Here is a 22,204-nt window from a genome sequence, read left to right on the forward strand (position 1 = left end):
TATTCAGTTAAGCTTTGGAGTGCATCTTCGAATATGTACTGCAGTTCACTGCTTTATTCAGACCGAATTTTTATGAATTTTACATTTTGTTTTTTAAATCATTTTTCGTTAGTTTTTAAATTCCTTTTTTTATATAGTATTTGTATGTTATTTACTACATATCTTTATTAAATGCCAAACCATTATTTTGGCCTTGTTGTCGCGCCATCTACTCGTTTCTTTTATGAACTAGATTTTTCATACACTCACTCTTATCTACATGTATAGTTTTATTCATGTAAAATTTTAATTCGACACAATCTAAAATTTTTTTTGGGCTTTGATCAGGGGCGGACCCAGGGGGGTGGTCCTGGGGGTCCGGACCCCCCCAAAATCTCAGAATTTTTCAAATTCCCTTACAGCATTCGGTCTTTTAACCATATAAACTAAAAAAATTTTTGATCGGACCCCCCCAACCTAAAAAATTTTCGTTCGGACCCCCCCAAGATTTTTTTCTGCGTCCGCCCCTGGCTTTGATAAAGTGTTTGCATATATTGCAATAAGTTACAAAATTAAAATTTAAAAGCAAAATAATTTAATCCTTGTTTTTTAGCTAACACGTTTTAATGGCAATTTTCATGAAGGTTAGACGCCGTAGTTTACATTATGTAGAGGTTGATTTCAAAAGAGTTACTTTATAGCACTTGATTTTATAGCGTTTTATAGGTGGTTTCTCTCTTTTAAGATTATTATTGGCGCAATGCTTCGACATAGTATTTCAAATCATAGCAAATCGTTTTAAATAACCTATTGCAATATGTAAATTAACAAAGGGGAAAAATAAATAACGAAAACAAACTAAATATCCTTTTAGTTGATAAGTAAAGCTGATAATAAGCTAATAATTAATAAGCTAATAATATAATTCTGATTAACGTGTTCCCCATACTGAGATTAAGCACAGTTTGGAAATAAGATTGTAAACTCAGAACGAGTTGCCATAAACTTAAGGGCCAGGTTATAGCGATAATAAAACTGTGATAAGCTTCTGGCGAAAAAGTTACCTTAAAAAGAAATATTTCTCATGAATTCTATGAGGGTTCAGTAATCGTATAGCTACTTGGCTTAGGTATATGGTTTCACCTGAACGAATAAATTAACATGATTCTAAGGACTTAAAAAAATCATGTTAATATGTGAGCTTGTGCTTTTACCATTGCATGATCAGACCAGCGATCGAAATCGTTATCTTGCGCTTTTTCATTTACCAAGAAAAGCTCCTGTTCGTTTATGTTAATCATATTTTTATTTTGAATCGCTTTATCTGCTGTAAGCAGTGCGGTCGCTGGTTTCTATAAAAACCAGATTGCAACTGCGTATTTTAAACAGTTGAAACTTGAAGTTAGTAGTGAGAACTAGTGAACTAAAATGAGGTACACCCCACCCATTTCTTATGACGCCGATCACAAAATCTGGAGTGGAGATCATGTGAAGAATTATTTTGACCCTCATTTGTCCATCGGGCAAATTATTTTTGAAGAAATGCGTCGGCATCCACAGCTTATCGCTCAGGTAAGTTCACTTTAAGGTCATTTGCAAAATAGGAGAATAACGTTTGAAGTCTTCCAGATCTCGGCCACGGAAAACACGATTCTGACCAGACGGGAACTTCATGCCAACTCGATGCGAGTGGCCAGCTATATGCGATCCTTGGGACTCCTTCAATCCGATGTGGTGGGCATTATAGGCAGAAATACCACCCACATGTTAGCCGTTGCCTACGCCTGCTTTTTTAACGGAATTGCCTTCCACTCGCTCAACATCACTTACGACCAGAAAACCATCGAGAAAATCTACAACATCACGAAACCAAAGGTAATTTTTTGTGATGGCGATGAGTTCGAGAAGGTTCGAGCTGCCACTTCTGAACTTGATGTGAAAATAGTCACAATGCGTAATCATCCGTTGGATTCCATTCGGATTGATGAGGTGCTGGCCACTCCTATTGAGGAGAACTTTCAGCCAGCTCGACTGGAACAAGGAAACGATCAAAATCTGGCTATTCTGTGCTCGTCGGGTACAACTGGAACTCCCAAGGCGGTTACCATTACCAATAGTCGGCAGATCCTCGCATCTAATCTGTAAGTTGTGTGATACAGGTGTTCTAAAAAAATGTGTTAAAAAATATCTATCTTATAATCTTGCAGCCACTTGACCACCGCTGATGTCCAATACTCCCATAACACGTTAGACTGGATCACAGGTCTGCTTACCACTATAACCTCTGGAGTATTCAGCACAACCCGGATTATCGCAGATAACCCTTTCGATCCCGCCTTTGCACTGCGAGTTATTAAGGAATACAAGGTTACCTGGGTCATCCAACCACCTTCTGCCATGGCCTTGATGATCAACTCCCCGGGGTTTGAGTGCTCCGATTTGTCAAGTATTCAGTGCTACCATTTCGGAGGATCTCGGGCCTCTATCGAGGTGCAGCAGAGCATCCGGAATAAACTGAGCACGGATTGTCTGCACTACGGCTATGGGTTCACAGAGCTCGGTGCTTTTGCCTCAACAAACATGCATTTTGACGTGAAACCCGGATCGGTGGGCCGGCCGGTTGATGGTCTCAGACTGAAGATAGTTAACGGTAAAGGTGAATCCCTAGGACCAGAGGAACTGGGCGAGGTGTGCATACAAAACAACCAGTTTTGGGCAGGATACTATGGAAACGAAGGCGAAACCCGTCTAATCCGCGATTCAGAGCGATGGTATCACTCCGGGGATCTAGGGTACATGGACCAAGACGGGTTCCTATATATCGTGGACCGCAAAAAGGAGATGCTGAAGTACCAGAACATCATGTACTACCCCAACGACATCGAGAGCGTCATCTCCGAGATGCCGGAAGTGCTGGAGGTCTGCGTCTTCGGGATTTCCAGTGACATCTATGGAGACGAGGCCGCTGCCGCTGTGGTTAAGAAGCTGGGAAGCAATCTCGAGGCTCAAGATGTTATAGACTATGTGAGCAGCAGGACGGATTCCAAGTACAAGCAGTTGAACGGAGGAGCAATCATTGTGGAGGATCTAAAGCAGGGGTGCTCAAATTCGTCTTATGGCAGTGCGTTTACTAACACACCCACAAAAAAACGTGTACATATGTAGCGGCGCGTTTGTGTTGGGGCGCAGCTGTGCACTGAGAGAACTATAAAGCATATTACGCATTGTACTTCGCATTTAAAGTTTATGCTAAAAAAACTGCTCTCTAATTCATCACTCATTTTGATCTGCCAAAAAATTTAATATAACACTTACGATGGTCCACCACGAAATAAATCAAAAGCCAACGCAGACAGAAAAATAAGTTCAAGTGCATGTGCTCGAGGAAAAAACAAAAACAAAATACATTGCGTTCAGCGAAGCGTGACGACGGATAGAGATGTAATGAAGAAACAAGCAAAATTGTTTTTGTTTCGCATGCAAATCGAAGCCCATATGCACGGTGCTTATGCGCGCACTACCCATAAGCACAGAGCATCTACAAAAACAAAAGTGCACTCAGTGTATAGGCGTTGAGCACCGCTGATCTAAAGCGAAGTGCCAATGGAAAGACAAATCGGATGGCCAATAAGGCGTATTTTTTGGAGGCCAGAGACAGGAGCTAAAGGTTTATTTAGTATATGTAATGCCTAAGAGAGCTGAATAAATTAGTTTTTCTTTTAAACTCTTAATCATTTCGATTCCTATGGCAGTTATACTCTATGTTGTAGTGATCCGATTTTGGTACAATGTAATTCATGCCAAGAAAGGTGACCCGACGATATGCGCCAACTACCGGGGAACCAGCCTGATTACCATCTCATACAAGGTCCTATCAAGCGTTATATGTGAACGACTGAGGCCGTATATCAGCACATTGATCGAACCTTATCAGTGCGGCTTCATACCTGGTAAGTCCACCATACACCAAATCTTCATTTACGCCAAATCCTGGAAAAAATTTACACACACCATCTCTTCGTCGATTACAAAGCTGCATTCGATAGCCCGACGAGGGAACGCCTATGCCACCATGTCTGAGTTCGGTATTCCTGCAAAGCTAATACGTTTTTGCAGAATAACATTGAGCAGCACCATAAGCTCTGTCAAGGTAGGAGCGAACCTCTCCGAACCTTTTAATATCGACCTCCTTAATTTCGTGATGGAAGGGGTTCTGCGGAAAGCCGGTGTACATCGATCTGACACTATTTTTTATAAAAGTGTCCAGCTCTTTGCGAATGCCGATGACATTGACTATTTCCGCTATCGAAAACGAGTCGGCAAAAGTGAGTTTGGCGGTAAACGAGGGCAAAACGAAGTATATGCTGTTGACAAGCAGGGAGGCGCGGCGCCTAGACTCCCATGGGGTAGCGAATAGCTATACCTTCGAAGTGTTCAAGGGGTTCACGTATCTTGGCACTGCCATTAATACCGAAAATTAATCCACCAGTCACCTAATCACAATAATAATCTTGAATAATTGATCCCACATTTACAACCCATTTGTGATAAACTCGATCCATTCATTGAAATTCGTTTTTAATAACCTGTTTATATTTACAATAGTGATTAAATACCGAAAACAAACAGTTTTTTGACCTTTAAGCTGAGAAGTAGGGCAAATCAAAATTGCCATGCAATTTCTGATAAGCGACTTTCCCACACTAAGATAAAGCATAGATCGGAACTTAGATTGTGAACGCGTTGCCGTAATCTTAAGTGTTAATGATATGACAGTGATAAGCTTCTGCTAAAAAACATACCCGCAAAACAAAATTTATTATGACTTTATTTTACAAATTTTTCCCAACCATAAGGCTTTGCAAATATCGTAAAGCCATTTGGTTTAAGTATAAGTACACATGAACGAATTAATTTACATGACTTTACAGAATTATGTTAATACATATACACATGTCTTTTCACGGTTGCACATTGGTCTGACATTCTTATCTTTTGTTTTTTACTGTCCCACAAAAGCTCCTTTTGGATGCTGTTATGGTAATCATATTTTATTTACTTTTGCACCGAATCGTTTTATCTGTTAAAAGCAGTGGGGTCGTTGGGTTCTATAAAAACGAGATAGCATTTGCGAATTTCTATCAGTTGAAACTTGAAGTTAGCAGTGAAAACTTGTGAATTAAAATGCCGTACACCCCTGCCAATTCCTACGATGCAGATCACAAAATCTGGAGTGGTGATCATGTGGCAAATTATTTTGACACTCATTTTTCCTTCGGAGAACTCATTTTCGAAGAAATGCGACGACATCCCCAACTCATCGCTCAGGTTAGTTAGCTTCAAGGTTACTTGTGAAATAGGAGAATAACATTTAAGTTTATTTCAACCGTATTTGTGAAGTAGAAGACTAACATTTAAAGTCTAATAGATCTCGGCTACGGAAAACACTATTCTGACCAGGGCGGAACTCCATGCTAACTCGATGCGAGTGGCCAGCTATATGCGATCCTTGGGACTCCTTCAATCCGATGTGGTGGGCATTATAGCCAGGAATACCACCCACATGTTCGCTGTTGTCTACGCTTGCTTTTTCAACGGAATTGCCTTCCATTCGCTCAACATCACCTATGACCAGAAAACCATTGAGAAAATCTACAACATCACGAAGCCAAAGGTAATTTTTTGCGATGGGGATGAGTTTCAGAAGGTTCAAACTGCCACTTCTGAACTAGATGTGAAAATAGTCACAATGCGCAATCATCCGTCGGATTCCATTCGGATTGATGAGGTGTTGGCCACTCCCATCGAGGAAAACTTCCATCCAGCTCGACTGGAACAAGGAAACGATCAAAATCTGGCTATTCTGTGCTCGTCGGGTACAACTGGAACTCCCAAGGCGGTAACCATAACGAATAGTCGACAGATTCTCGCAGGGAACCAGTAAGTGGGATGCTGGTGTTTTTTTTCCACCTATTTATAATTATATACTATCTTTTAGCCATCTGACCAGCGCCGATGTGCAATACTCCCATAACACGTTAGACTGGATCAGTGGCCTGCTCACCACTATAACTTCTGGAGTGTTTAGCACAACTCGCATTATCGCAGATAACCCCTTTGATCCCGCCTTCGCATTGCAAATTATCGAGAAGTACAAGGTGACCTGGATCCTCCAGCCACCTTCTGCCATGGCCTTGATGATCAACTCCCCAGGATTCGAGACCTCCGATCTTTCGAGCATTCGGTGTTATATGTTCGGTGGATCTCGGGCTTCTATCGAGGTGCAGCAGAGCATTAGGAATCGTCTAAGCACGGATTGTCTGTACTATGGATATGGATTCACAGAGCTCGGTGCTTTTGCCTCTGTAAACTATCATTTTAACGAGAAGCCCGGATCAGTGGGTCGGCTGCTCAATGGAATCAGGCTGAAGATTGTAAACGATAAAGGTGAATCCCTAGGACCCGACGAACTGGGTGAGGTGTGTATCCAAAACAACCAGTTCTGGGCAGGATACTATGGAAACGAAGCGGAAACCCGTCTAATCCGCGATCCAGAGCGATGGTATCATTCAGGGGATTTGGGGTACATGGACCAAGACGGGTTCCTATATATCGTGGACCGCAAAAAGGAGATGCTGAAGTACCAGAACATCATGTACTACCCCAACGACATCGAGAGCGTCATCTCCGAGATGCCGGAAGTGCTGGAGGTCTGCGTCTTCGGGATTTCAAGTGACATCTATGGAGACGAGGCCGCTGCCGCTGTGGTTAAGAAGCTGGGAAGCAATCTGGAAGCCCAGGATGTTATAGACTATGTGAGCAGCAGGACGGATTCCAAGTACAAGCAGTTGAACGGAGGAGCAATCATCGTGGAGGATCTGAAGCGAAGTGCCAATGGCAAAACCAATAGAATGGCCAACAAAGCGTTTTTTTTGGAGATAAAGGAGAGAAGCTGAATGTATATATAGTAAATACAAATATGTAATGCCTTAGAGAACTAAATAAATTACTTTTATTTGTAAACTCTTCAGAAGTGAGGCCTCTAATTTGTATATTCTTTTGTTTCGACCAACCAGTGGTTTTCCAATTGAGATAGAGAGAAAGAGAGGGCAACAGCACATTTTGTGTGAGCCCCCAAAAATTATCCTACAATTTCGATAGTTATAGTTTATTTATACATAGTTAAGTATAACCAGGGCTAACAGAGTTATGTTCTTAAAAACGTAAAATATGTATGGATTTATGGACGAAAAAATAGAGAAATATGGACGAAATATGGACGAAAAAGTTGACAAATATGGAATAAAATGGATAAATATGGATAAATATAGGTAGTATAGACGAAAAAAGGGATAAATATAGGTATGCAAATGGATAAACGTAGACGATTATATCGATCATATTAACTTTTTATGACAATGAACAATTTGAAATCGCTACAAACAAAAGTGCGCCGTTTGTCTCAAAGATCATTGCAGAACCTTTAGAACAATATGACATGTTGTGACAGATTAGTAAAAACAAAACTACGGCGTTTGTCACTTAATATGTGTTTATATGGTGAAAATGAACGCTCAACGTCGCAAGATGTAACAGGAGCATTTGCATATGCATTCAGTTCAGCAGGTAATAAATTCAGGATAAGATCGTCACTTTCTGTAGAACTATTAATGAGATTTCCTGCTAACATTCGCGATATGTCCTGAAGAATTCGCAGATTCATAATTGTTACATTCGATGATACATATTTTGATTGATTAACGACGCAACGATGTTTTGTTTACATTATTTATTATCGAGTATAAGGCAAACGACAGAAATTTCATAATATTTGAGCCAAACATATCTTTCTATAGGTTTTCAGACACTTTAATGCTCAAAATATGGATTTATTCAAGTGATTGTGTAAAATATGGATTTATAGGAAAAAAAGGCGAAAATATGGAAATAAATATTTTTTCATTTAAAAACATAACTCTGTTAGCCCTGAGTATAACTATTTCCTAGGCTTATACTGTAAATTTTGGGACAAACCATGTAAATCTGACCTAAAATAAGGTTGCAACACAAGCAGATGTTAGTTAACATTATTTAATTTTTTATTTTTTGGCCAATTTTTTTAAATTTTTATGGTACAACCCCTTTTGAAATTTCCACTAGTCCATAATTTCACTAAGTCCATAACTTATTATTAAACTTTGCTTTATTTTACTATTAAACTAATTTTGTTTCCTTTCACGAAAGTCGGACGACTATATTATATAGTTGTCATGGGAAAAATCGGTGAAAATATGAAAAGACATTGTGATGACTGCAAGGGTATATAACTTCCCTTCTTGCTAAAATTAATTGGCTTGCTTGCTTACATAAAGTATAAGTTTTTTATTAACGCTTACTCTAAGGCGCCACATTTTATAGCCCTTGATTTTATAGCACTTTTTGTGCTATAAAAAACCAAGGCATATTTTTTAGCCCCTTTAAAACTTGGTAGTGCATTGTATGTTCATTGTAAGCTTAACACTGCAATTATTTAACCAACAATCGATCAACCAATTGCTAGGTTTAAACAACCTGTTTATAAGTGTTGATTAAAATATATGAAGATTGAATAACCTGTTTGAAAGATTAAATAATGAAAACAAACAAACTTTTTTGAGGGAAGGTAAGGCTAGTCACAGTTGCCGTGCAAAGCTTGATAACTCTTTTCCATGTTGAGATATCGGACAGAAGATTGTAACGCAGTATGAATTGCAATAAACTTGGGGGGCAAACAACAGCGATGATAAGACAGAAAGTGAAACTAATATGTAAAAAAATCTCTTCTTGGATTTATCCGATAAGCAACTGGAGAAGAAGTTACCTGCAAAACATCATGTCCCATGACGTTTATGGTGAGTACGTAATATTACCTAGATGGCTTGCAACTTTTTCCCAACAATAAGACTTGGTAAATATCGTATAACTTTTTGGCTTAGGTTATTGCTCAGCATAAAAGCATTATTTTACATGATTAAACTAATACAGGTTACTGTGTAAATTTGTATTTTTACGATTGCACTTTGTTCCAACAGAAATGGGCAGCGTTATCTTGAGATTCTCCTGTTCAATGTTGTTATGATAATCATACATATTTTTATTTACTTTTCCCGCCGAAACGTTTTATCTTAATCTGAAAGCAGTGTGGTCGCTGGGTTCTATAAATAAGAGATAGCATTTGCGATTTTCTATCAGTTGAAACTTGAAGTTAGACGTGAGAACAAGTGAACTAGAATGCCGTACAAACCAGCCAATTTATATGATGCCGATCGCAAAATCTGGAGTGGCGACCAGTTTTCGAATTACTTCGACTCGCACTTGTCCATCGGAGAGATAATTTTCGAAGAAATGCGTCGGCATCCGCAGCTCATTGCTCAGGTAAGTTCACTTCAAGGTCAATTGTGAAATAGGAGAATGACGTTTAAGCTCTTTGAATGTTATTTGTAAAATAGAAGACTAATATATGAAGTCTTACAGATCTCGGCTACGGAGAACACTATTCTGACCAGGGCGGAACTCCATGCCAACTCGATGAGAGTGGCCAGCTATATGCGATCCTTGGGACTTCTTCAATCCGATGTGGTGGGCATTATAGGCAGAAATACCACCCACATGTTAGCCGTTGCCTACGCCTGTTTTTTTTAACGGAATTGCCTTCCACTCGCTCAACATCACTTACGACCAGAAAACCATCGAGAAAATCTACAACATCACGAAACCAAAGGTAATTTTTTGTGATGGTGATGAGTTCGAGAAGGTTCGAGCTGCCACTTCTGAACTTGATGTCAAAATAGTCACGATGCGTAATCATCCGTCGGATTCCATTCGGATTGATGAGGTGCTGGCCACTCCCATCGAGGAGAACTTTAAGGCAGCTCGACTCGAACAAGGAAATGATCAAACTCTGGCCATTCTGTGCTCCTCGGGAACAACGGGAATTCCCAAAGCTGTAACTGTTACCAATAGTCGACAAATCCTCGCCGAGAACTAGTAAGTTGCAAGATGCGAGTCCTATAATGCCTATATTATTTATTGCATTAATTTGCAGTCATCTTACCACTGCTGATGTACAGTACTCCCATAACACGTTAGACTGGATCACCGGCCTGCTAACCACCATAACCTCTGGAGTATTCAGCACAACTCGCATTATCGCAGATAACCCCTTCGATCCCGCCTTCGCACTGCGAGTAATAAAGGAGTACAAGGTCACCTGGGTCATCCAACCACCTTCTGCCATGGCTTTGATGATTAACTCTCCGGAGTTTGAGACCTCTGACTTTTCGAGCATTCGGTGCTACATGTTTGGAGGATCTCGGGCCTCTATAGAAGTGCAGCAGAGTATCCGAAGTCGACTGAGCTCGGATTGTCTCCACTTTGCCTACGGATTCACAGAGCTGGGCGCCATGGCCACGATAAACTTTCATCATGACCTGAAACCCGGGTCGGTGGGTCGACTGGTCAACGGACTCAAGCTGAAGATAATCAACGATAAAGGTGAATCGCTGGGACCAGATGAAGTGGGCGAGGTGTGTGTCCAAAACAACCAATTCTGGTCAGGTTACTACGGAAATGAAGCGGAAACCCGTCAAATCCGCGATTCAGAGCGATGGTATCACTCCGGGGATCTTGGGTGCATGGACCAAGACGGGTTTCTGTATATCGTGGACCGCAAGAAGGAGATGCTGAAGTACCAGAACATCATGTACTACCCTAACGATATCGAGGGCGTCATTTCCGAGATGCCAGAAGTGCTGGAGGTGTGCGTCTTCGGGATTTCCAGTGACATCTATGGAGACGAGGCCGCTGCCGCTGTGGTTAAGAAGCTGGGAAGCAACCTGAAAGCCCAGGATGTTATAGACTATGTGAGCAGTAGAACGGACTCGAAGTACAAGCAGTTGAACGGAGGAGCAATCATCGTGGAGGATCTGAAGCGAAGTGCCAATGGCAAAACCAATAGAATGGCCAATAAGGCGTATTTTTTGGAGGTGAAAAAGAGGAGCTGATTGTTTTCTTAGTAAATAAAAATATGTGATGCCTTAGAGAACTAAATAAAATAAAAACCTCTAATTTGTGTATTTTTTCGTACAATTTACAATGAAAATCAGCAAAGCTATAATTACTCCCTTTTTTTAATCTTTCCTATAGGAGTTATATAATATAGTTGTTCGATCCGGGCCGTGCCGACTAATATATTCCATTAAATAGCTTTTCAACTTTACGCAAACTAATGCGTAAAAGCAGACAGACGAACGTTTATGTCTATATCGATTAAGATGGAGATCAAGAATATATAGTGTATGGGGTCTGCGGTGTATTCTTCACTGTGTTGCAAGGGTATAAAAATATATGTATATAACATAACCTAATTAAGCATTTGAATGTTAAGGTTTCTGGTTTTATTTAATAACTTAAATGCTGTTTATTTTGTGTAAGCTTAAAATCCTAGTCTAATCCAAATCCCAAAGTCAAAATCGGTCAGCCAAGACCAACATTTTTGGGTCAAACACATTTTGATATACTAGCCGAATTTCTTACTTGTTCCTAAAAGTATGTATTAAAAGTCCCATCAAATTAATTCTGTTGGCCTGGTATTTGAAATCCAAGTGGCATAAATGCCAATATATTCAAATTCGAAATTAATGATGTTTAATTAATAATAATTATAATGATATCGATGTTATATGATCGTTTCTTAGACCACATTAAAATCCAGATAATCTTTTGAAATTTTTACAACGGAAGTTATCTTAAATTATCTGAACTGAAAGTCCAATTTGCTTTACAGCTACCTGGGTTCAGATGACGTTCAGTACGCTCTCAGCACCTTGGACTGGGTAACAGGTCTCCTCACCCTGATCACTGCAGGTGTTTTCGGAACAGTGCGGCTGATCTCCAGCGAAATGTTCAGACTAAAATGCTCTGGACTCATCGGGGCAGTTGCAGGGTCCAAAGAAATTAGGTGAGGTTGGTACGTACACATCATGGAGCGCAAGAAGGACATGCTGAAGTACCTGGGCATGATGTACGATCCGCACGAAGTGGAGGAGGTCATCGCCCAAATGCCCAACGAGGAGGAGTGAAAATAGTTCTGCGACTTGCAAAGAGCGCCAACGGAAAGGTGAATCGACAAGCTGTGAAGGCAGCCTACTTGAGTATTTGAAACCAGTCCTAAAAACTATAAACAAAAATAAATAACAGAGCACAAGCTTGGATTGTTACACCACTATTATTATAAGAAAAAACAACAAAAACTTAACAAAAGCTTATCTAATTTAAGTGTACTTCAATTAGTTGCAATAGTTTTTGTGGTGTTGTATATTGTTTGAGTCACACTTTAAAAGCAAAATTCGAAGTCAGTAGAAAGCTATATTTGCATTCCTTGAACACGGTCAGATCTTATTTATTATTTATTATTTATTAACTTTAAGTTCTTAATAGTTTTTAGTAAGTTAGCATACACAATAATAATAACGAAACGCTACGCCTTATTTTACGAAATGTTTATCAGAGATTATAGGATATGTAAAAAGAGTGCCGTAAAGTTAACGATACGAGTTTATCCAAACTAATCCAAGTTAGTAATTCAAAATTTCAGAGCTTCAGTAAAATCTACAACCAAACGTGATATTACCTCCCTGTGCCAGAAGTGCTAATATTTGCGATAGTATACATGTAATGCAATATATGCATATTATTCTCGAGTGATAAAATGAAAGTCATTACGAGAGAGGCAACTTAATCGCACTTACAGATGTTGGTCGTCTAGCGCCAATTACTCAAACATAAGGTGAGTATTTTGCCATGGAGATTGCCTCACTTGCTCGTCTACTGAGATCTCGCGTGTCGGTGAATTATAATCAGTGAACCTACTCATATAGTTCGCCCGAAAGTTATCTACAACAGTTTGCGAACAGAGCGCAGCTCTATAAAAGGAAAGCTGCCGTTTCGCTTTGCAGTCATTCGAGAATTTAAACAGACGGATAACCTGTTCACGGAATGCATTTTAGACCATCCAGCTCCTACAATGCCGATCGCAAAATCTGGAGCGGGGGCAAAAAGGTCTTGTACTTCGACCCACAGCTGTCCATCGGGCAGATAATCTTCCACGAGATGCGGCGGCATCCGCAACTTATTGCTCAGGTTGATATTCTTTGTAGTTACTAAGGAGCAGATTCTCTAAAATTATTATGTAACCCATCAGATTTCAGCCACGGAAAACACTATTCTCACTAGACAGGAACTGCATGCAAACTCGATGCGAGTGGCCAGCTATATGCGATCCCTGGGACTTCTTCAATCCGATGTGGTTGGCATTATAGCCAGGAATACCACCCACATTTTCGCTGTTGCCTACGCCTGCCTTTTTAATGGAATTGCCTTTCATTCGATTAACATTCAGTACGAAAAGAGCACTATTAAAAAGCTCTTCGACATAACAAAGCCAAAGTTAATTTTCTGCGATGGAGATGAGTTTGAAAAGGTTCGCTCCGCCACTTCCCATCTGGAAGTGAAGTTGATCACCATGCGGAATCATCCGTCGGATTCCATTCGGATTGATGAAGTATTAGCTACTCCCATTGAGGAGAACTTCCAGCCAGCTCGACTGGAGCAAGGAAATGACCAAACTCTGGCCATTCTGTGCTCCTCCGGAACAACGGGAATTCCCAAGGCGGTCACCATTACCAACAGCCGACAAATGCTCGTTGAGAACTAGTAAGTTGCAGTTACTTTTTAAAACCAATATAATTTATTGCATTCATTTGCAGTCATCTTACCACTGCTGATGTGCAGTACTCCCATAACACCCTTGATTGGATCAGCGGCGTGGTAACCATTATAACCTCTGGAGTGTTCAGCACAACTCGCATTATCGCAGATAACCGTTTCGATCCCGCCTTCGCATTGCGTGTTATTGAGGAGCACAAGGTCACCTGGATCATCCAAGCACCTTCTGCCATGGCTTTGATGATTAACTCCCCGGTGTTCGAGACCTCCGACCTGTCGAGCATTCGGTGTTATAAGTTCGGAGGATCTCGGGCCTCCATGAAAGTGATGCAGAGTATCCGAAGTCAACTGAGCTCGGATTGTCTACATTTGTCCTACGGATTCACGGAGCTGGGCGCCATGGCCTCGATAAACTTTCACTTTGACGAGAAACCCGAATCGGCGGGTCGAGTGGTCAACGGTCTCAGGCTGAAGATAATCAACGATAAAGGTGAATCCTTGGGACCAGATGAAGTGGGCGAGGTGTGTATCCAGAACAACCAATTCTGGGCAGGTTACTACGGAAACGAAACGGAAACTCGCAAAATCCGCGATTCACAGGGATGGTATCACTCTGGGGATCTAGGGTACATGGATCGTGATGGGTTCCTATACATCGTTGACCGCAAGAAGGAGATGCTGAAGTACCAGAACATCATGTATTACCCCAACGACATCGAGAGCGTCATCTCCGAGATGCCGGAAGTGCTGGAGGTCTGCGTCTTCGGGATTTCCAGTGACATCTATGGAGACGAGGCCGCCGCCGCTGTGGTTAAAAAGCTGGGCAGCAAACTAGAGGCCCAAGATGTTGTGGATTATGTGAGCAGCAGGACGGATTCAAAGTACAAGCAGTTGAACGGAGGAGCCATCATCGTGGAGGATCTGAAGCGAAGTGCCAATGGGAAGACCAATCGGAAGGCCAATAAGGCGTATTTTTTGGAGGTGAAGCAGAGGAGCCAAGTAATTACATAATTTTTAAAAGCAGTTTGAAGTTAAAGACTCTGTTTCGTGTATTCTTTCGTTTTGCATCATTTATTTATAAACATTTCACAAACATCTTTATTCTGGGGGTTTCACACAATTATTTCGTTATTTCCTGGTTTCCATTTAGGATTTCTTTCCTTTCGGGTGACAACAATTATTTCAACTATTTTGTAAAATTATGCTACTAATCTTTCACTTAGGCATTTGATTTGCTGTTCTAATTTTTCGCCGACGGCCTTGATGTGTTATTGCCGGGTCTATATGTACGTTTAGAATTTCTTTTGTTTCTGTTTCTGTTACTGGTTTTTGGCGTTGTTTCTTAGTGGTTATGGGTAATGTTTCAGGATTGGATTGCACTACAGTGAAGTTCATGCGATGTTTATCTCGAATCGACTCGGCCTTAATTCTATTCGTGTGCGCGTGTGATCTTGGCTAATTCCGCTCCTGTCTGGGGATCGGGGGATCGGGGGTTTCAGGGTTTTTCGAGGTTTTTCGGGGTTTTTCGGGGTGTTCGGGGATGTGGGTGTGCGTGTCCTGACTTAGCTCTATAAAGTAAGGTGATTTGCAGTGTTTATTGATTCGCTCCGCGCTCGCCATCGATGGCAATTTCGATTCGAATGATTTGGTTGCTTGTCGTTTGTATTTACACTTCCTCTCTAGAAATTATAGTTTGAGTTGCTTGATTGTTATAAATGGGCCATGGAGCCGCCCCCGTTTGGAAGATATGTGTTATGATTTATCTAAATTTTAACTTGCAGTACTCAAACTCGTTTGCCCCCTCAAACTGTGCAAAGATTAGTTTCGTTTTTCGATTTTTCGATTTTAGTTTTAGTCGATTTCGAATTAGATTTCGATTTGGGTGTCATTTTGATTTTGTTCGTGTGGTTAGCAAAGATTAAACATCGAGTGATTGGTGTGAGTGGTGAGTGAGTGGTTCAAGTGAGTTCGGAAAGTGGGTGGTGAATGCAATTTGCCGTGGCGCTTAGTAGCTTAATTATGTGAATGCTTTAACTAGTCTGGTTTCTGATTTCAAACTGCCTCTTAAGATCTAGACATACGTTAACTTAGGATCTACTCGTTCGCGTAGTTCTTCTCGTGTTACATCGCATTGGTAAATGATTTAATCCTATGCTTCTCTTGTTAATCAAAACCTGTAAGTCTTTTTGGAACGCATCTATATATAAAGTTGTGCACATTTCGTCTTACGATTTCCCGTAGTTGTGTTACTCGTTAACCTAACCATTAAATGACATTTACATGTTCTGACCCAAACTATTTACACTGAACTGGACTGCCGCTGCTAAACGATTTGCCGGAAAAATGATAATTGACCGAATTGGAGAACGGCAAATGAAGAGCAGCACACAACCTAAGTATGTTTTGTTTTTTCCACTAAAAGTAAATGCCGAAAACAGTGTTTCGTCCACCCATTGAGTACGACCTAATATAATTGTTCTTTCGTCTTCGCGATAATTTTCCATCTAGTACATCAATCAACGCCATCAATTTCCATCAATCAGCAATCGTCTATCTCCTTAGATTTTTCTCCACTTTGCTCTTGGCTCATCAACTATATGCTCACATTTAAAAACCCTGTATGTTCAATAGCTTCATATACAATACAACTATAGCTAGTGTTATAGTTATAATTCACGATCTCTTTCGATATTCTTTGACTAGTTTTTGGTTTCTCTTTGCTTGGCACAACTTTTACAACATGAAAGTGTCTATAAATATTTTTCGATTTCGTTTTTCTTATGTTCTGATCGTACTTATGACGCTTCATTAATGACAACAATTATTATGCAGGGTGCCTTGTGTTGTGTCTATATATATTATTTTAAGTTCAATTGATTTTTGATTTTCATTTACGTTTAATTTCTTACCTTTAGATTAAAAATGAAAGCAAACGAAAAGCATTTCCGAAACCAAAGAAAAAGTTGAGAAAACATGAGAATAAAACAGGCTTCAAGTTAATAAAATATTAAAAAACTACGAAAATATTTTATTTAATTTATCTGAAAGGTTTTAATTGTTATTGTTGTTCTGGTTCTGTTTCTGTTGTTGCTATGTAGAATTCTTTTTTATTATACGAGTAGTTCTAAAATTAGAGCTGCATAGTTTATGGAGTCGGTTAGTGCACTTCTCTAATTGGGTTTCGAAAAGATATAGTGTGAAAGGAGTATAGCTATTTGAAAGATAGAGGAGGAGAAAGAGAGAAGGGGAGAAAGTGGGGAGAAATCTCCTTGGCATACAAAAAGGCACTTAAATAACCAAATACATTTTGGATACGAAAAAAACCGTATATATCATGATCTAATTTTTGGCTTATAATACTGATTTCAATAAGTATTCAATAATTCTCCGGGGCTTTTACTACATGATAAAATATTTTGTATTGTCTGTTAATTGGTTTATGGTTTGAGTGTTGTATATTTATATTTTGTTAGTCTAATTAAGGAAATTAACTAGCTAAGTGGCCTCTTCGACCCAATACATAATTAAGTAATTGTAAATTTATTATAATACTTTAAGGATTCAAATCAAACAGTAATCAGAATTTTGGGGCTTTATTCCCCGTCGAGTATAATAACAATTTAACTACTATAAAATTCAACTCTAAAATTAAAAGCAAGCTATTTATAAATAACGAAGAAAATTTCTAGGAAAGTTTAGGAAAAATAACTTGCAGATACCCACCAGTGTCAGTAGAACTTATCTTTTAAGAGTAGTTTTGGCAAAGAATTCGGAATTCAAAAATAAAATTCTGTTTTTGTTTCTGTGTGCTTTGAAGGATTCTTCGATATTTTCGATTCGATTCGATTTTTATTTACTTCGATGGTGAACATAATTTTAATTGAATTTACCTAGATTTTCTCGCTTCGGTTAGTTGTTCGTTTATCGACTAAACTTAAATTTATCTACACGCTTTTTACAATTAGAATTGATTTAAACTAGTTCGCTTAAAACTTATTGTATGACATATTTACAAACGTCGAATTTTCTACGACCTCCACTCGCTGTTTGCGGCTTAACTAACTTAACGCATTTAAGTACAAATCAATTGCAATTTTTTTAGAACTAAGCTATAGTCCGGAACAAAACTCGATTATCGTCGATTACCAGCTAAAATAATTAATCAATTCGTAACAATTTGGAGCATCCTCAAAACAAATCAATTCAAACAAGTGTTGTGGTGTGTGTCAGTGTGTGTATCGTATAATTATTTATAACATTATCTACTATGCAGTCACTCTTGATCAATTTAACTTACAATTAACTAGAATTTTGTCATTCATATTCATCAAACATTATTAGCTTTAGTGGAAGTGCCTTGAAGCCTTGCCGGATACCGCATTAACGCATTAACGCATTAACTATTCTGCACTTTTCCGATACATAGCCATACAGATAGAGCATTATCGTAACGTAACGTATCCCTCGATTAGTTAATTTCGCGTTAGATTCTACATAGCCACTGGGTTTCAGAGACGCGCCTTAGAAGGTCCTTTAGTGGTTTCAAGTTTAAACCATTCAATCAAGGTCAAGGTGTCAATCAATCAAATCAACCAAATTGGAAATGAAGCCAACAAAGCCATAAGCAACACAAAGCATGAAATGAAGACAACCGAAATGGAAAGAATGAAAGAATAGGTTAGTACATTCGTGTTGGCCAAGAGCGCCAACTCTTCTATAAAGTAATTGGTGTTTGGCAATAGGTAACGGCATTTACTCATCCTCCTCCTCCCTGAAGAGATATGTGCTCCAGTAGACCAGGTTGAACAGGGCGAAGACCAGCGGGAAGGTGATCCGCGATATAACATCGATTCTCTTGGATCTAGAACATTGTCTTTGGATATTAAACAAGTACGAAAATGCAAATTAATTGATCATCTAAAGATTGGCTTTTTGATTTTTGTGATTACTTGATTGGTATTTCTTTTGTTTTCGTTTCGTTTTGAAAAGTTCCAAATTTGGCAAAATAATTTGTTTGTTTTAAAAGGAGGGACGGTTAACACTACGTGCTGTAAACGAAAAAAGTGCGGTTTCTGGGGAGTTAAAATATCTACAAGGGGAAAAGGCTAGAATCGGTGGTGGGTCGGGATACTCGGGTATTAATCGAATCTCAAGGTCTACAACAAAACTAATAATAATTATTTTTTTAAAACAAACAAATCACACGCAAAATGACTGAAGGCGAAGCATAATCCATCGAACAGCCACCAAAAAAGGGCTTTCGACTCACGACGTTCAATCAACTCAATTGAAAACATATCGAAATTGAATTTGATTGCACATATACTTGGCTCAGTTCGGCAAGCAATTAAACCACTTTATTGTTAATTGTTATTTGAATTGGCAACAAAAGACAGCGGGCAAACAGAATCGAACGAACGAACGGCAAGCAAGCGGCAGATATCGGGTTTGGTATTCTTGGTTTTTCGTTTCGGTATCTTTCACAGGTATTTCAATGAGAGACTGTAGAGTTATGTGATAGCAAAAAGTCAACAAGAGTTAGTGAAAGAGATATAAAGAGTAGAATAGTAATAGTACATGTTCACAACATCAAAAAGTAAATCCATCAACTACTACGGAACACATATGGCATATGGAACTAAACGAGGTCGCTACATGGTGGGTTCGAATGGTTCGGGACGGGCCGTCCCCAGTTACCTTGTTGGGAACTTCGAGAGCCAGGTCTTGCAGCAGTTGGGTCGCTTCGGGGCCTGCATGTGCACCTCGCACTGGAGCCGCTTTTCCAGGGCCAGCGGATCGCCAGGATGGCGCACGAGCGGTTTCTGTTGGCCGCCACCGCGCGTAAATTGCGACGCCGTTTGACATGAAAGTTGCGATTGTAGTCGGATGTAAATGAGGGTCGCAGGTGGTTGGTTGTTGGGTGGTTCGGTGGTTCAGAGGTTCGATTGTACGATGGATCGGTGATGATTCGGGTGGGTCGATAGTGCATTGGCATAGTGCATAATTTGATTTAATTTCGTCGCAATTTTTCAATTCAATTCCGGTCGAGTAAGTTTGTTTTGGTTGCCAGCGATGTTCAATGATGGTTGTTTGGTTGGTTGGTTGGTTGGTGGAAGGTTGGTTGTTTCAGGTTTTATTTTCAGTTTATTTGTGGTTGGTTGTTGATGTTGGGGTGGTTTTTAGTTGTTGTTGTTGTTGTAGTTGGGATGAGCACGTTTGAAAAAAGTTGTTGAATTTTGCATTTGTTTTTGGTTTTGTTTTTTGTGGCAATAAAAAAGAGGCAAATATAAAAGGAAATAGTTGTTTTAATAGTTTTATCATAACAATTTGTTATAAGCCAATTATATTTTGTTTGAAAAAGATCGGATAAAGTTACTGTAAAACCCAGAAAGGCACGGGAATGCTTTTTGAGGGAATAATAGAAATAGTATCAAAATAAAGCCCCCCCGCAATATTTGACCAACTAAAAATCAGTAAGAGAGATAAAAAATTAATCGAACCCAACTCTTTGGCTATCTTCCCACCTTTGGCTAAGACCCCCAATAAACCATAAGCTGTTTGGAGTTTAAAGAGATATATCAAGAGGTAAGTACCATTGCGAACGTTGCATTGCTATCTGTATCGAGCAGATCTGAAGCGGCATCTAAACTGGCCTGCTCCAGATCGCGGCGCTTCTTTTTCATATTCTCCTTATGCATGTCTGCGGCCCGATCCGTATATATCATAGATATATGTTGCATGTGATGGAAGATGTTTGACAAGAATTTATTTGTTCCACGGCAGTTGGATGTTTTGGTTTTTGGTATTTTGTTTTTTTGGATTTTTACAGGTTTTATTGGGTGTGTTAGTTTTAGATGCACAGCAAAACACGGTTAATACAGTTAGACAGCGATAGTGTTAGGCGAGACAGAGATAGAGACAGTCAGAAAGAGAAAGACAGAGAGAGAGTCACACATACAGAAAACGTTAAACAATTCGAAATGTCCACAAAAAAAGGGGGGAAATCAGAAGGATCAACCAGGAAACCAAATAAATATTTCGGGTGCAATCAGATCGATGAGGTCGGGGGAGGGGGGTTTGCAAATTATAATTCGATTACCACAAAGATCGGTGGATATACACACAGTTTGTAGTTATTTACAAGCAATGTTTTACAACAGCAAGGAACCGAACAGAATTCGTTGTAATTCGAAAGGAAATTCGACCAATTTGTTTACAGTTTTGGTTTGTGTTTTTTCAAACGCGTTTTAAGTTCGTTGTTTGTGGGTATTTTGTGTATGTAAGTGTGAGTGTGTGTGTGTGAGTGTGGAGAGTGCATTTTGGCGTGGGCGTTTGGGGTGTTCGTATATGCATGTCGATGAATGGTGGGCGCACAATGAAATAAGAGAGTAAAACAAAAAATTGGATTAGTTTGATACACACGATGGACCCATTTTGTGGTTAGATATCAAAGTGAAAAGTAAATAAGGGAAAAAATCGATCAAACACTACGGCTAAATCGTTGGGCTTTCGCTCAGAGACATATATGTTATATAGAGATGAGTACGTTAGGAGTACTCAATGCATATTTGGATATAGCCCGAAACTTGTTGTTATTCTTGTTGTTGTTGTTGTTGTGTGCCACGCCGGTCCTGCGTGTGTTAGTGTTCTGATATAACGGTCCACAGTGAGAGTATACTCATGTGTGTGTGTGATTGAGTGTGGCGTTGGTTCAGAGTTACGTTGTTGTATGTACAGTATGCGTAGACACTTAGATATGGCTACTATATAGATATGTACGTATATTCGTTATCACTCAGTACAATAAAACAACAGAAAAAAGATAAACACCATCGATTAATTAACATTTATACGTGGTTAAGAAGCATATAAAAGTTCAATTACTAGCTTTATTCGAACCTGAACGGGATGCATAGTTCACCAGGGCGAACTCGAGCAGGGCCCCGAACACGAACGTCAGACACACTCCCGTCCACACATCTATGGCCTTCGTATATGAGACGGGCGGCAGCGAGGCGTTGATGCCCGACGTCTGGGTGGCCATGGTCAGCAGGGTGGTCACACCTGCAAGGTGGTTGGGTGGAATGGTAAAGGATATTAATACAACATTTAACCGATGAGGTGTCAAGTCCAGTTAGAAAAATAGGGTTTACACTATGCTTATAGGAAATAAAGCAAAAGTACAAGCACAGGGTACAAATTTCCCATTATTATTATTTAAAATATTTCGTTAGAAATATTTGAATTATTCAAAATTAGTTAATTTATAAGAAAGTTTTTCTTCAAATCAAACATTTATAAACCTTGTCAAGTTAGTATGCAAAATTTATGTATGTGTATGTTTACTTAAAACTTTTTTCAGTTAAAAGAATCAAGGATATAAAACCGTCAAATTCCATGGTCTACCACAGTCTATAAATTAGTAGATATTTTCAAAAAAATATTTCTTGATCACTATGTG

General features: G+C 39.5%; 5 protein-coding genes across 10 annotated transcripts in view; 4 read left to right on the plus strand and 1 right to left on the minus strand.

Annotated features, from left to right (window-relative positions):
• Positions 1-1,380: 1,380 nt before the first annotated feature.
• On the plus strand, positions 1,381-3,710 carry LOC108101126 (luciferin 4-monooxygenase-like). The gene is made up of 4 exons (XM_017205350.1): positions 1,381-1,551; positions 1,609-2,120; positions 2,187-3,077; positions 3,578-3,710. Exons 1-4 carry the CDS (start codon positions 1,408-1,410, stop codon positions 3,642-3,644), a joined length of 1,614 nt encoding a protein of 537 aa, XP_017060839.1. The 5' UTR covers positions 1,381-1,407; the 3' UTR covers positions 3,645-3,710.
• A 1,453-nt stretch (positions 3,711-5,163) lies between these two features.
• Positions 5,164-7,017, plus strand: LOC108101038 (luciferin 4-monooxygenase-like). The gene is made up of 3 exons (XM_017205206.1): positions 5,164-5,307; positions 5,408-5,919; positions 5,978-7,017. Exons 1-3 carry the CDS (start codon positions 5,164-5,166, stop codon positions 6,933-6,935), a joined length of 1,614 nt encoding a protein of 537 aa, XP_017060695.1. The 3' UTR covers positions 6,936-7,017.
• Positions 7,018-9,188: 2,171 nt separating this feature from the next.
• On the plus strand, positions 9,189-11,079 carry LOC108101022 (luciferin 4-monooxygenase-like). The gene is given in 4 exon segments (XM_017205188.2): positions 9,189-9,393; positions 9,493-9,651; positions 9,653-10,005; positions 10,064-11,079. Coding segments are annotated over 4 exon segments (1,614 nt in total). The 5' UTR covers positions 9,189-9,249; the 3' UTR covers positions 11,022-11,079.
• Positions 11,080-12,952: 1,873 nt separating this feature from the next.
• Positions 12,953-14,779, plus strand: LOC108101074 (luciferin 4-monooxygenase-like). Its single transcript, XM_017205267.2, has 3 exons — positions 12,953-13,158; positions 13,220-13,731; positions 13,785-14,779. Exons 1-3 carry the CDS (start codon positions 13,015-13,017, stop codon positions 14,752-14,754), a joined length of 1,626 nt encoding a protein of 541 aa, XP_017060756.1. The 5' UTR covers positions 12,953-13,014; the 3' UTR covers positions 14,755-14,779.
• Positions 14,780-14,793: 14 nt separating this feature from the next.
• LOC108101075 (glutamate-gated chloride channel) overlaps positions 14,794-22,204 on the minus strand; it is a 40,157-nt gene continuing 32,746 nt past the window's right edge. For 3 of the 6 annotated variants that reach the window (XM_017205271.2, XM_017205272.2, XM_017205273.2), the window contains exons 9-13: positions 21,643-21,807; positions 20,337-20,443; positions 19,441-19,565; positions 18,500-18,616; positions 14,794-18,274 (exon numbers count right to left, since the gene is read on the minus strand). In XM_017205271.2, coding sequence (XP_017060760.1) covers positions 18,265-18,274; positions 18,500-18,616; positions 19,441-19,565; positions 20,337-20,443; positions 21,643-21,807 — 524 coding nt within the window. In that variant the 3' untranslated portion in view covers positions 14,794-18,264. Of the gene's footprint in view, positions 18,617-19,440; positions 19,566-20,336; positions 20,444-21,627; positions 21,808-22,204 lie in introns of all 6 variants that reach the window. The other 3 variants (XM_017205268.2, XM_017205269.2, XM_017205270.2) reach the window with 2 other exon arrangements.

This window comes from Drosophila ficusphila, unplaced genomic scaffold, assembly GCF_018152265.1.
Source record: "Drosophila ficusphila isolate 14025-0441.05 unplaced genomic scaffold, ASM1815226v1 contig_791, whole genome shotgun sequence".
Lineage (NCBI taxonomy): Eukaryota > Metazoa > Arthropoda > Insecta > Diptera > Drosophilidae > Drosophila > Drosophila ficusphila.

Bases quoted from the DNA above. Each gene is read 5' to 3' on its own strand.
- LOC108101126 (XM_017205350.1), top strand. From the start codon at position 1,408: ATGAGGTACACCCCACCCATTTCTTATGACGCCGATCACAAAATCTGG. The intron at 1,552-1,608 runs GTAAGTTCACTT...GAAGTCTTCCAG, and splicing joins ATCCACAGCTTATCGCTCAG to ATCTCGGCCACGGAAAACAC. The intron at 3,078-3,577 runs GTGCTCAAATTC...TCTAAAGCGAAG, and splicing joins GTGGAGGATCTAAAGCAGGG to TGCCAATGGAAAGACAAATC.
- LOC108101038 (XM_017205206.1), top strand. From the start codon at position 5,164: ATGCCGTACACCCCTGCCAATTCCTACGATGCAGATCACAAAATCTGG. The intron at 5,308-5,407 runs GTTAGTTAGCTT...AAAGTCTAATAG, and splicing joins ATCCCCAACTCATCGCTCAG to ATCTCGGCTACGGAAAACAC. The intron at 5,920-5,977 runs GTAAGTGGGATG...ACTATCTTTTAG, and splicing joins CAGATTCTCGCAGGGAACCA to CCATCTGACCAGCGCCGATG.
- LOC108101074 (XM_017205267.2), top strand. From the start codon at position 13,015: ATGCATTTTAGACCATCCAGCTCCTACAATGCCGATCGCAAAATCTGG. The intron at 13,159-13,219 runs GTTGATATTCTT...GTAACCCATCAG, and splicing joins ATCCGCAACTTATTGCTCAG to ATTTCAGCCACGGAAAACAC. The intron at 13,732-13,784 runs GTAAGTTGCAGT...ATTCATTTGCAG, and splicing joins CAAATGCTCGTTGAGAACTA to TCATCTTACCACTGCTGATG.